The sequence below is a fragment of the Falco peregrinus genome, chromosome 9 (assembly GCF_023634155.1).
Source record: "Falco peregrinus isolate bFalPer1 chromosome 9, bFalPer1.pri, whole genome shotgun sequence".
Classification (NCBI taxonomy): domain Eukaryota; kingdom Metazoa; phylum Chordata; class Aves; order Falconiformes; family Falconidae; genus Falco; species Falco peregrinus.
The window spans coordinates 26,150,923-26,164,383 of record NC_073729.1 but is presented as its reverse complement, the minus strand read 5'-3'; the positions used below and the strand labels follow the sequence as shown (position 1 = coordinate 26,164,383).

At 46.3% G+C, this 13,461-nt stretch overlaps 1 protein-coding gene across 2 annotated transcripts in view; it reads left to right on the top strand.

Moving 5' to 3' along the window:
- Positions 1–13,461, top strand: part of CDH4 (cadherin 4) — a 462,845-nt gene that overhangs the window by 435,956 nt on the left and 13,428 nt on the right. For both annotated transcript variants that reach the window (XM_055814001.1, XM_055814000.1), the window contains 3 exons: positions 2,993–3,178; positions 8,578–8,831; positions 12,264–12,406. In XM_055814001.1, coding sequence (XP_055669976.1) covers positions 2,993–3,178; positions 8,578–8,831; positions 12,264–12,406 — 583 coding nt within the window. The remainder of the gene's footprint in view (positions 1–2,992; positions 3,179–8,577; positions 8,832–12,263; positions 12,407–13,461) is intronic.

Below are 13,461 nucleotides of genomic sequence, written 5' to 3'. Positions count from 1 at the left end.
TTCAGCAAGGCTTGACTTCAGACAGGCCAGTTCCAGCAAAATGAGAGAAGGACTTTTGCCAGCACGGGCTTTTATGGGAGGGGAGGAAAAAAGATGCTACAGAATTCAAGGATTTAAGAACATGTCAGGTTCAGGACAAATCCTTATCTGAGAAGGGAAGCAAAGTGTGTAACAATCAGCCATAGAAATCCTTGTGAATGGTCTTTAAAAAAGTAGTTTGGTAATTAAGGACTTCAAACACAATAATTGAAAGTGAGGCTAAATGAAATACAGGGGAATATGTGTAAATGCTACAAGTGTAGGTCAAGAACTGCTTTATCAATCTTATGTTTACTCCAGCAGCTCCTTCATTGCCCATTGTTTTACCTTGGTTGAATAGATATGTTTTTCTTTATTTGAAAATCAATTGTAATCTTATGAAAGATAACTTGCAGCACAGGGAATGCTGAAAAGCAGCGTAGTGAAAGATGGCATTGTTCGTTATCCTGAATTACTCTGGGGTAGGGAGGGAATGACATCAAAGGAGTGTGGGTAGCTTTAAAGCTGCCATCCTTCCCTTAGCAGATGTAATTTAATGTCATTACTTAATTATATTAAAGGTAAAGACAATTGCGGACAGTACACATTACAGCATTTACTTACAATAATGATAGTGGGGGAGTGTTAGAAGGAGGAAAGACAGGCTCCGGTTTGGATTCCCAGTAGCTGCTGCTGTGTAGCTGCTGAAACTTGTTCTGTTCTTCATGATGCATCTCTCCAAGATCTGCTTCTTAACCTGGGTGTCTTTTGAGGGCTTCTGTGATTCCAGTGAAGGTACTGTTCTCATCAGAAAAATATTTGGCTTTTTAAGCGTAATAGACAATATCCTCCCTCAGTGCTACCTGGAACTGATACTCCCTAACTGTACCTAATAGATATCAACAACTGGATGAACTCCTGGATTGCACCGTCTGTGCCTAGCGTTGTGGGGTTTACCCTAATGGAAAAGCTTTATAATCTGTTGTGATCTTCCTCCAGGCTTTAGACTGAGATGTGCTTGTGTATTTATAATTTTTAATATACCTCATATTTTTAAAATACGTCTTGTAGTAAACTTTTATTGCTACGGGGTGAAAATGGATGTTGTGATGGCTTTTACACGGGCTGCTGTAAAATCTGTTGGCAATTCTGTGGGATTTTTCCCGGTAACCCAAACTCGTCGGCAGTACTTGGGTTATGACACACTAAAGGGGTTCGGCAGCCTGTGGGGCTGGCCCTCTGAAATGTCTTAAATACAGCCGATGGCTTGCTCTTGATGGGTTAATTCTGTTTGGTGCTGTAAGGCACAAGCCTGGTAGCAACAGGTGGAAAAAAACATGGTCCTGGGTGACAGGTTTGAGGTGGTTGCACAAAGTGCTCGACTCCTTTGAAAAGGCGATGCGATGCCTTGATGTTAGCAGTGCCACCCCCTCCTAAAAGAGGCTGGGGGCTCATCAGCTTGTCGTTGCTGGCGTGCCATACAACATTAATTTAATGAAATGGGCGATAACTAATGTGGATTTAGTGCGAGACGATCCTGCTTAACTAATCTCCTTCAGTTCTTTGGAGCGGGTTTCAGACAAGGTTGATAATAGGAGTGTACATATGACATAATCTAATGGATTTTTCAAGAGGCTTTTGATAAATTTCCATATGATATTTCCCCTGCTTTAGCTGTGTGCTGCAGGGATTCCAAATTGGGCAAGAGAATGGGTGAAGAATGAGTGAAATCATGGGAAATAAAGCAAAAAGATGATCTGTAGCATGTACTGGAATTAGAATTATCTTGCAGCTTCCCACTGTTCTTCCTCACCACTCAGCATGGCTGGAAAGAGATGCCATCTGCATTCACTAATGAAAACTTGTTTAGGACAGGTGCATAACAGAAAGGAGGGCAAAATGCCATTCAGGATACCACTAAAGGGCGAATTTAAATTTACGTTAACATAAGGCAGATTGAATATTTTTGCTGTCAGTGGTGGAATAATATATACTAAATATAAGCACACGTAACTGAAGGGCTCCAGTGGATGGGGAAGGGTTAGGAGTGGAAAGGGACTCTTGTGCTAACAAAGGAATGATTTATTATCATTTATATAACCTGGCATTTGTGCACACCAAAAGACAGATTTTCGGAAGTGCTCGTCTCCTGCAGTTTGGGGCCAGGATTGCAGCGGCAGACTCGGAGCCAGCCGCTCCCATCGTTTCCCCAGTGTTTAATTTGCCATATGTCAATCAGAGTGTTGATTTGCAAGTGCTGCTAATAGGCGATGCTGAGAGATGAGGGCAGTTGAAAATTTGGGAATGTGTCTTACTGGCAGCTTGTGAGCCCTGAACACTGGAAGTATTCGCAGGCCAGGATCCCTGATCAGCCATGTGATAAATCAAGGACTGGGAAGCAGAAAAGAATGCAGCTAATGCATCAGGATGTGCCTGAACAGGACATGCTCCATGAAAATCAGTGCTAAGTGAGCGAATTAAGCACCAGGAAAGGCTGTGGCAAGATCACAAGAAACACTTCAAATAATGAGACAAAATCAAATCAAGGGCAAGAAAGAAAGAAAATTAAATAAAATCACGGAAGAAGCAATAAAACGCCATCACTGAAATCTGAGTGAGGCAAAATGCCTCAGGTTAAAGGGATATAGTCATCCTAAAAAATGCACATTGTAGTCTGCCATTTGTACCTGCTGTTGACATTAACTGTCTGATTGCTGAATCTGAATGAGAATGTCAGGGACATTTTTTGTTCGTTTACTTTGAGGATTTACTGAAACTTGGGCAGTGGCTGGGTGATAGCGGCTTTGTTCTCCTTTGGGCTAAGAGGTGAAACTAGGCTTCGAAAGGTTTGGGAAAACGTTCAAAGGAAAAAAATAGGAAAACCAGTTGGCGTGCTGATGTAGGGGGGAGGAGAGGTACCTGTGAGGACCAGCAGCAAGCTCCCACCATGACCGCTCCTGTCTTTCCTTTGCAGTATTCAGGAGAAGTTCCTGAGAACAGAGTGGAAGTTGTGGTGGCAAATCTGACAGTGATGGACCGGGACCAGCCTCACTCCCCCAACTGGAATGCCATCTACCGCATCATCAGCGGAGACCCCTCTGGCCATTTCACTATCCGGACAGACCCCGTCACCAACGAAGGCATGGTAACCGTTGTGAAGGTAAGGGGGAAGCCAAAGCAAATCCATCTTTGTCACCCTTTCAGCTAGCTAAGGCCACAAGGATTGCCAGAAGCCTGCAGTTGTTTCATGCCTTCTCTACCTGGGAATATGAGTGCTCAGATCTGTTGTTCCCCATCTCTGTGCAGGAGTCCTGAATACTTCTGCTCCAAGCGTATGCCACTGGTTCAGGGTTTCCCAGCTCAGCCCAACCCACCATAAGCTTTCCTAAACTCACGTGCTGAACGCTCTTCCCAGCATCCAAGCCTGACCTCCGTGTCCTGCTCTTCCTTAGCTTTTTGAGCGCTGTGAGAGGGAAGAGCACCTGGGCTGTGCAGCCCTGTGCTGCCTGGCAGCTTTAGGGCAGAGGCTGCACCTTCTTTCTCAGCCAGAAAACTCCCTGTTAGCTGTGAGACAGGAGCGGCGTTTCACTGCAGGGGATCAGCCAAGTGATCCTCTGTGAAAGGAGGGAGTGAGGAGAGATTGCAGGAGTGAATTTCCTGGTAACAGAAGGAAAGGTTTTCCTCTGATTGAGTTGCTTGGCAGAGAAAAGTTGGAGAAACTTTCCTTTTCCTAGTATCAAGTGATAAACACACAGTGTGGGACAGATCCTCAGCTCAGGATAGTTCCACTCAGGTGAAAGCCATTTCCCAGGTTAAATCCGCAGAGAATCTTGTCCAAAGACTCTGAGAAATAAGACTGTAAATATCCATCATCCCTTCTTTCCTCCATCCGTTGCCCTCAGTGTTAGGTGAGGTGGAACCCTGAAGATATCTGCAGGTATCAAATGCTGTTTCCCTGCTTGCCTGCAAAGAACAGGGCTTTATCTTCATTTCAGCATTTCCTTCCTCTCCAGTTCCTGAGGCCAGCAGTCCAGGCAATGAACGCTTCTGCCATCATTTCACACACAGACAGACCCGTTCGGTGTTCACTGAATCTCTTCCCAGAGAAGATGCCTGTGGATGCTCCCTCTGACTAAAAAAAAAAAAGTGAAGGTGTCACAAATAGGCTGCTGTGATCTATAGGAGCTTGCATGGCATGTGCTGTGCACTGTACCTCAAAAGGATAATACGTGCTGTGATGGATAAAGCCTGCATCTTTTGATAAGTCTGGCCTTCTCTAACAAAAAGTTTTAATTAACAACTTAAGAAGAAACACTAATGTTTAAAGAATAACGTGATTCAAGAATAGCTGTGTGGTGAAAAAAAGACCACCGCTCCCTTGTAGCTAATTAGTTACAGTCATTATTAATACATACAGCTTGGGTATTAGGGAAAATGACATCAGTGAAATGCCAGTGAGGTTACACTGGTAGGAACGTGTGAGCTTGTGAGCGTGTCCCGTTCGCTGACCCGTAAGGTGTGTGTGTGTGTCTGCAGATGCCACTTTGCTGAAACTTTGAGGGAGACATCATCTTACCTGCTAGATGGTATTTCAGCAAGGTCCTTTTATTTATCACTCTTTATTGCTCTGTAATGACAGCTGACAGCCTTCTCTGGTGCAACGTTACAAAACCTCTTCAAGCTTAGCAGTAGTTACAGCCCTGTGTATGTGGAGGCATATATGTATGTAAATATACATGTATCCATATGCATATATTTTCTGCTTAAAAAGAAAACACTAAACAAAGTAAAATGCAAGAGTTTAACTTCTGTTGACAGCATCAGCCAGTCTGAAATCGAAATCCCAACGTTTTCACTGCAGACAGGAGTGGACCCCTTATTCTTAATCTCACGAAGTGTCATGACTGTAGTTTAAAGGCATATAAAAGTGAACAACAGATTTACATGGTCATCACTGCTACACAAGGACTTTGCATAATGAGCCATCCCTGATTCAGAACTTGCAGTCAAAAAGCAGGGCAGATTTGTCGAGACACCATTGATGCTGGTGTTGACTTTCTACTGTTGTGTAACCCACAGCGATCACAATGCAAAGAACCACATGAAAATCCTGTCTTGTCAAGCTGAGCTCAAAGCTTGAAATTGCATTGAATGTCTTCACTGTATAACCTCACCTGATCCTCCTGGGTGCCCGGAGTTCCTTACCCTTATCAAACCGGGAGGCTTTTTGGTGTATTTTCAGCAGGGAGAATGAGTGAAATTGCTTGTGATTAAATTTTCATGGTGAAGAAGGGAAGACTCTTAGGATTCCACCTTCTTCTTTGAAATATTTTGTTCTCTGTTAATAAGTGAATATGCTTAAAGATTTGGGGAATGTATGCACGTCAGACTGGGTGGCCGGTCAGAGCTTGTTCTTCGTGGTATGGGAGCAGCCTCTTGCTGGCTTGATCACTGGTGTAGGTTGAAAACACAGGTAAAAAATTAAGTAATGAACCTTTATTTACAGAACACACTTTTTTTTTTCATGTGGCTCTTTGAAGGTGGTTATGCACAACTCCCCACTGCTGCAAGCAAAGGGGTTTGCATCTGGGCTAGGGCAGTTACAGCATCCACACAGGGAGGGGCGTTCTGTAAGGATTCCCACCCCTTTAAGGGGAGTTTGGGTCCAGAAATGCTTCCAAGCAGCTGCTCTCAGCAAAACCCCATATGCAGCTCCAGTCCCATCACCAAAAGTGTAACATTTCCTTTTTCTGTTCATCCCTTTCCGAACCATTTTTGTACCATGCAAGACCCTAATCTTCAAAGAAAGCCTTGATCAAGGGGAGGGAGAAACTTCCCACTCCAACGAGACACCGCAGAGTCCAAAGACAATCTCCAAGAGCAGCAGTGGCTGCCCCGTGGCAGCTGGCTAAGTAAAATGTTATTATAAACTCTGCATGGATCAGAGCTGTGAATTTTCAATGGAGATGCTGCTGAAGCTTCAGTTATTATTTGCCTTAACGATAACATAAGGGAAATTTGTTCACTTCAGTTAAAAATACCTTGAGAAAAGCAGGACACACGGCAAGCCCTCACCTTCACTCTGCTACATCCAGCTCAGGGACACGGGTGGAGATGGAAGTTGTGCAGCGTCTCCAGGGGGGCCTTTCAGAGACATTTGTGCGAGATCCAAATCCAACAAGGGGTATCTGCAAAGGTGCTGCTTTTTAATTTCATGTTATGTGCTTCTTGGACATGAAATGAAAAAGTAGGCAAGAGTCCAGGACCTCCTTGTCCCAAATGTAGCAGCTCCATGGGCTTTTTCAGGACCCTGCTGTCATAGGATCGTAGAATTGTTTAGATTGGAAAAGACCTCTAAGATCATCAAGTCCAACTGTTAACCCAGCGCTGCCAAGCCCATCACTAAACCCTGTCCCGGACTCCCCGCTGGAGCTATCAGCACGCAGCATTTCAGTGAGGTGCAGGGAAGTGGAAGGTGTTACTGTGGTGCGAGGGACACGGAATGCTCTGTGCACCGTTACCCTCAGAGGGAGGCGGTTTTAGGGAGCAGAAGTATGAGCTGTTCTGGTAGAAACTGCTTCCTACAGTGTGAAAGAAGTTTGCTTAGGGCTGTACTGTGCCTGGCAGCCAGGGGCTCAGCTCCCACTGGGGACCATAGCACAAACATTGCTGTGGAGGTACAGGCTCTTGATTTTACCATTTTTTTTTCTTCCAAAAATATGTGAAATAGGACTCAGATGGGCAGAGAAGAGGAAGAGGCAGGTCAGCTCTCCCTTGCAGACTGAGGCGTGACGGACATGGTGCCACCATGTGCCAGCACAGGGCACTGGTGCCTCCAGGACAGTCTGTGGGATAAACGTTACTGGAGATGCTGGTCCAGCTCTGCTCCCTACACAGCTTTTCTGCAGCCATGATTTTGTTGCTCCTAGGAGAGAGGGGAAAGAAGCTGAGTGAGCGAGCAGCTTTACATTTTGGGGGTGGGGGGAAACCACTCCCTTGCATTAGGCTGCATCCCAGCGGATATGTGTGCGGTCAGTGCGTCCTGTGCATCGTTATGGAGCCCAGAGGTTCCCCGCATCACTCCTCCCTGGAGCTGCTCGGATCGGCCCCCCCGGCTCCGTCTGAGCCCCTGTGGGGAGGGAGGTGCAGGCTGGCTCTGGGCAAGGTTAGCAAACAAGCCAGCGCACAGAAAAAAATGAGGACTGGTGGAATATAAATTAGAGGGGTGTGAAAAGAAATCGAGGAAATGCATTAGTCAAATTGTTTCAAGGCCTTGAATAGTGTTTAAATGGGAACTTTTACCATGCGTCTTTTTTGAATGCGGTACAAGTCCGTGAATCAGTGCTGGTGGGTGTACTGGGAATCTTTATGCTTCCTTTTATTTATTAAATGTTGGCCCTGCCTGTCAGGAAACCATTTAGCAATAGGAACATTTGCACTTCAATCGAATAGAGATTCCACTGTTTTACCTTTTGCCCCTGAAATTTGTTTCTCTCGTGTAGCCTCCTATGGTTTGATTTCTCTCCTGACAATACTGGGTTTTAAACAGAACACTGAAGCGAGATCTTGCTGATGTAAATCAGTACAGCTCTGCCGAAGTCGGTATAACGGTGGCATTTTACACCCCGAGAGTACGCTTTGCAGACTCAGCGCTAGGGAAGGTATTAGCGAGAATGGTTACGCTTCTAAATTTATAAATTACGGCAAAGCATTTTTTAACAAGCAGAGGTGTGATGCTGCATAACTCAAGCCTCCCTGGCAAATGATTAGTGAGTTCCCTCATAATAATTAGTGGGATGGTTTAGAAATTATTATTATACTGCGGTTCAGTCGGTTGTGCCAGCAATGGCTTTTCAATTTTTCTGGCTTCTAAGACACATCATCTTGATGCGCATGTTGAGAAGTGATCTGTGGCCACCCAGCAGCACAAGGTACTCGCAGGAGCGTGCAGGTAGCCTCAGGAGATCCTGAGGCCTGTTGCAAGAGGGCGAGAGGTCCCACTGGAAGGACCACCTGAGTAACTGGACCAGGCGTTGTTCCTTGTGGTGCCATCTCTGCTTATAAACTCATTTAAGTGGAAAAATGAAGAGCACTTGAGGCTCATGAGTCCACATAGACTGTCCTCATTACTTAGGCAGCAGCTTTAAATGCTAATATCACTGTTAAGTACCTGTCCAGTCTCTCTTAACGGGCTCCGCCTGTTGCATTTAGAGCAGCCCTTGGTGGGTTTGTTCATCCAGCGCTCAGCTATCACAGGCAGGTTCTGTTTTGGAAACCACTTAGCACTGGAACAAAACACGGGGCAAATCCTCCCTGCCGTCTGTAGTTTTTGCTCTGTGGGGGTTTTCTAACTAGGTGACCCTCCAAATACTGGAAGGCCAAATCCTCCACTGGATTGAAGCTGGTCTGGATTTACATCTTCAAAAGACCTGAGCTCAGGAGGAAAGGAGATGAGGCAATGACTTTGATATCATCTGCCTCCTAAATCTTGCAGCTTTCAGCCAGAAGGTAGAATTTATTCTCTGCTTGGCTTTATGCTTGCTTGTTTGTTTGTTTTAGGCAGTCGATTATGAGATGAACAGAGCTTTCATGCTGACAGTGATGGTATCAAACCAAGCTCCCCTGGCCAGTGGCATCCAGATGTCCTTCCAGTCAACAGCAGGAGTCACCATTTCAGTCACAGATGTCAACGAAGCACCGTATTTCCCAACAAACCACAAGCTAATCAGGCTGGAGGAAGGGGTGCCTACGGGGACAGTCCTGACAACGTTTTCAGCCGTGGATCCCGACCGCTTCATGCAGCAGGCAGTAAGGTGGGAGACCCGGCAGCCAAAGTGAGCTGGTGTACAGGTGGGGGATTTCAGCTGCACAAGTTTGGGGAGCAAAGCCGCTGAACGCTAATTTGCAAACTGACCGATGTGATATGAGTAAAGTGCTTGGCAGGGACTGTCACCCTCCGCCGAGTGCTTGCGGAGTATCTTGCAAGCTGGTAAACTCAGGATCCCAGCCGCTGCGGGAAGCCAGGCTGAGCGGCTGGGTCGGGGAGGGCAGGGGTCCCATGCTGCCGGCCGCAGAGGGGCAGCTCGCAGCTTCACATGCAAGCGGCCGGTAGCAAAGGGTCCCCGCGCCGCTGCAAAGGCAGAGGTCAGGGCTGCGTTGTACCAGTGTTTTGTCTCTGCCTTGTCAAGGATGCTTTGGCCTGTGTTGCTCATACACTTTATAAATACAGAGGTTTAGAAAAAGTCAGCTTTGTTATTTCTGTTTTACAAGGGACAAACTGAGGCACAGAAGGGGCTAGGGCTTGAAGGGAGTGACTTGGGTTTTTAATCACGGCTTGTGTTGCTTCCAGACGATTTTGGTTCAACCTGGCTTAAAAAGCACAGCGCAAGAGGAGCTGTCAGCCGTTCCAGAGCAAGGCTCACTTGGTTACAGACAGCTGCTGAACAGGCTTTTAAGATGTCATATAGTTCCATATTGCCGGAGCAGTCAGACACGCGTTCACATGCCATTGGCACTGAGTCCCTATCTGAGTAACACCAGTCCATCCAACGCACCCCAGCAGCCCCTCCTGCCCTGCAGCGAGCGAGATTTGTTCTGACCTTCCTCTCCATTCAGACCAACTGCCAAACACAACCTCCTTGCTAGCTGCTTTCTCCATGAGTGGGCTTCAGCTGGCAAAATTTTAGCCTTATGAAAGTCAGATGTTTGCTCTAAGCAGTTTAGGATTGGATTTACTCCATGCTGCGACCAGGAGGGTGTCAGTCCCTGTGTTTTGTCCCGCTTGGGCAGACTGGGGACTGAATCCACGCTCCAGGACCCCAACTCACACACCTTCCCGCCAGGAAATACATTGACAGAAAGGTGTGGGTGAAAATGAGAGTCCTTGTGACACCTTCCACAAGTATTTCAGCCTCCATCTGTGCAGACGGGATGTGCGTTTCCTGCTCTCGGATACTTCTGCATCCGCAGAGGTTTGTTTCTCTTTTACTCTCAGTCTGTAAGGACCGCAGTATTTTTGGCAAAACCTGGGTATATGACATGACCACAGCTGAGGCCCCTTAAACTTACATCAGTTGTGACACTTTGTGTCAGGAAGAGTTTGAAATATTCCACCTGGCACAGAGCTGTCTGGTCTAGAAAATGATAGTTTATTCACTGCCTCATCTTGTTGTCTTTAGACAGGTATTGCGACTTTTGAGGAGAGAGACCATCCTAACTAACAAGTCAGTTTTTCTTATGTTCTTTTTGAAATATTGGCCTTTGAAGGGTCTTTATTTTGCTGATGTCCGTACCAAGGCTGGTTTTCAGAGGGGAGAACAGCTCTAACCCGGAGGTGGATGATCTATAATCCAAAGAAGCATCTGCCGTTTCTGGGAGAAGGACCAGCTCTGCTGAGCCGTTCCTGTCATCGCACACTGCGTGTGCAGGGTCTTGTAAGACTTTCTGTGTATGTGAACAGCCAGGTACTCGAGTTGTTTTTTCCTAGGGCTTGCAGGACACACGTTCTGTGTATCCACCAGCGCTTTGTTTCCAAACCCAGTACAACCTCTTAGCCCCTCATCGTCAGGACAGCCCAGTGCCAAGACTTTGCAGGAAGCAGGGGGGGTGTTGATGGAGTCCTGTTCTTTGTGAGCTATGCAAAGGAGATTTTGTTTTTTCTTCACAGTTGGCATTGGTGAGTTAGGAGGAAAGATACCCAAAAAGCTAAGCCTGCAGGTCCACGATGACCACTTTGCAGAGAGCTGATCCATCTGCTAAAGCCTTGCATACGGTTTTCAGTCTCTCTCTAAATGGTCTTTGACGAAATAGAGTTTTTACAAACAGTGTATAAGGAAGCAGGAGCATCTCCAGTAAGGCACAGCTTGGCATGGCCAATGTCACACCTCAAGATAGCCTCGTTAGCCACAGACACATTCACAAAGCCAGCTTTGAAACTGGATCCCTGATCATTTAGCAGAGAAAGGGCAGGAGACTCACAGCGGTGATATTAAAATAAATGAAAACACCCCAAAGAGTCTGGCTCCATGAAATGTAATTCTTTCCTTTGGCAGGGGCTTGTGCAGCTGTGTGTTGCTTTCCTGCTCACACAGATTGAGGCAGCTCAAGTTTCACTTGGAGTTTTAGCTTCAAACAGCCCATTTCTGGAAAGGGATATTCACCAAATGCCAGAAGTTCTCCCACCTGCGTATCTGACTACAAAAAAATTTATATAAAACTATCAGCAGGTCTGATTTACCCATGGAATAAGCTCAGCTTTTGTTTGCTTATTTCAATAATTTATAGATTGGCCATTTATTAGCTTCCAGTTTAGGTAACAAGGGTCCATCTCAACTCAAACTGTACTAAACCAAAAGGTAGAAACCAAAAGCAACAAATAAAATAAAACCAAGAAAACAAGCAAGTGACAAAGGTAAACAGAACACGTTGATCTGGAGAATATGGAAAAATTTACCCCAAACAAGACACATTCGTAGGTGGCTGTGCAGCACAGCGCATGAACAGACTTGGGCGATGAGGTGACTGGGTAGCTGGGAGGTGGATGTGCCGCTGGGTCCTGCCAGCCCAGGGCATGCTGGGCGCTGCTGTGCTGCTGCCCTCTTCAAAGCTGCCACATGCATGGGATGCCCTTCCCTGCCGTTTCAGGAACATGTGAAAATGTTTCAGGAGAGCAGGCCTGAAACCGCCTCCCCCTTGGATCCGTGCTGTAATACAGCGGTGAGTTCCCATTGCCGTGTCCCCAGGGCCGTTCTGCTGAAGACAGGATTCTGTTGCAGAGGAGCAGCCATCCTTCCAGCCTGGTATTTCCCAAGCTGTTATTAGTGACGGGCAGAAAACAGGCGTATCCATGGCTTTAGAACAAGAGCTGTTTTAGGAAGGGCAATGTTAAGAGAAGGAGAGGGCGGGACTCCACCCTCTAATTCAGGCTACCGACACAGTGGTCATTGCAGACCCCACTTCTCCTCGGCTGCAGAGACCTCAGCCGATGTCCACTTCCAGCAGCAGGAAGCTGCCATGTACGTGGCACTGAGTGGAAAGAAAAACCTGTAAAATGAAAGAAATAGAAAAACTGTATAATTGTAGAGGTCAAAACCCACATACTCAATTAGTGTTTTGTTTGTCAACAAAACCAGTTATCCAGAGGTCCTTTGAATCATGGGTCAGGAGTCCAGAAAACCCTTATTTCAAGCAATATTAAGGGTATGTCAGTGAAAAGACTGCCATGTATTTATTTCCTTTCTCTGTAGATACTCTAAGCTGTCAGATCCTGCAAACTGGCTGAACATTAATGCCACAAATGGTCAGATCACTACTGCTGCTGTCCTTGATCGAGAGTCAGACTACATTAAGAATAATGTCTACGAGGCCACATTCTTGGCGGCTGACAACGGTGAGCCCAGGCTTCACATTGTTCATGCTTCAATAAGACTCTAATGTGATGCATTAAGAGAAATGATGCCCTGACAGAGTTGTCAGTATAAGTTATCTTTTTCCCAGGTTTTTATGGTCAAAAATGTGAAAGTGGGATGGGAAATTGCTGGAGTAAATTAAATGTGCACAGTATACGGAGAGTGTCATTAAGGGAAAGGGGAGGACAAATGGAAAATCGATTTGGGGAGTTCAGTGTAGCGGTGTAGCCTGAACTTAAAAAAGTATCAAAGGGATGTGCTTTCCAAGGGCTGCCGAACACACCGGTTCTGGTAATCGTCCCAAAGGCGCTGATCAGAGCGTTCAGGAAGCCTTCCATCAGGAAACCAGAAATAATTGTAGGGGATGGCAGGAGGATATTAAAAATAGGTCCATTGAACTGCTGTGGCTTTCATGAGGGGTGTCTGTCTGTCTGTCATCGGAGCTAATCTCTCTCTGTCCGCTACCATTTCTGAAATGCTCAGCCATCATCGACGTGCCTGGATGCTGGTGTGTTTTATTATCAAAGTGGCTGAGGCCAGTACAGATCCTCTTGCAGAGAAGTCCTTGTTCAGGCTTGCTCTTCTGTACTCATTAAAGATCACACAGTGCTTTTGGTCAAATTAGTACTGTGAGCCTCAGCGTTAGCGTCACGCGAGGGCAAGTGGTCCATTGCTGCTGCCCTGGATTTCTCTTCATCGTTCTGATTAGGAGGGGTTGATAATCTTTCTGCTAACCATACCTAACTGTGGCCATGCTGTTACTTCATTCATTGACTCTCCCACTTGGAAAAGGCTCTGTGGAGGGCTCAGTGGTTTCCCTGGACAAGGAGAGGGCCTTCCTCCCCCTCTCCCACCCTCACCTTCCCCCTGCAGCGTGCTGAGTACTCACATCAAACCCAAGCCGTGCTTCAGCAGCAAAATTAAGTCCAGGCTTGGCTGTGAACACCAAAGTGTATTGCTCATACTCTGGAGGGGCTTCCAGGGCAGTTTTTGTGTTAGCTTTTGCCATCCCTCAGGCTGAAGGGTGCCATGTCCG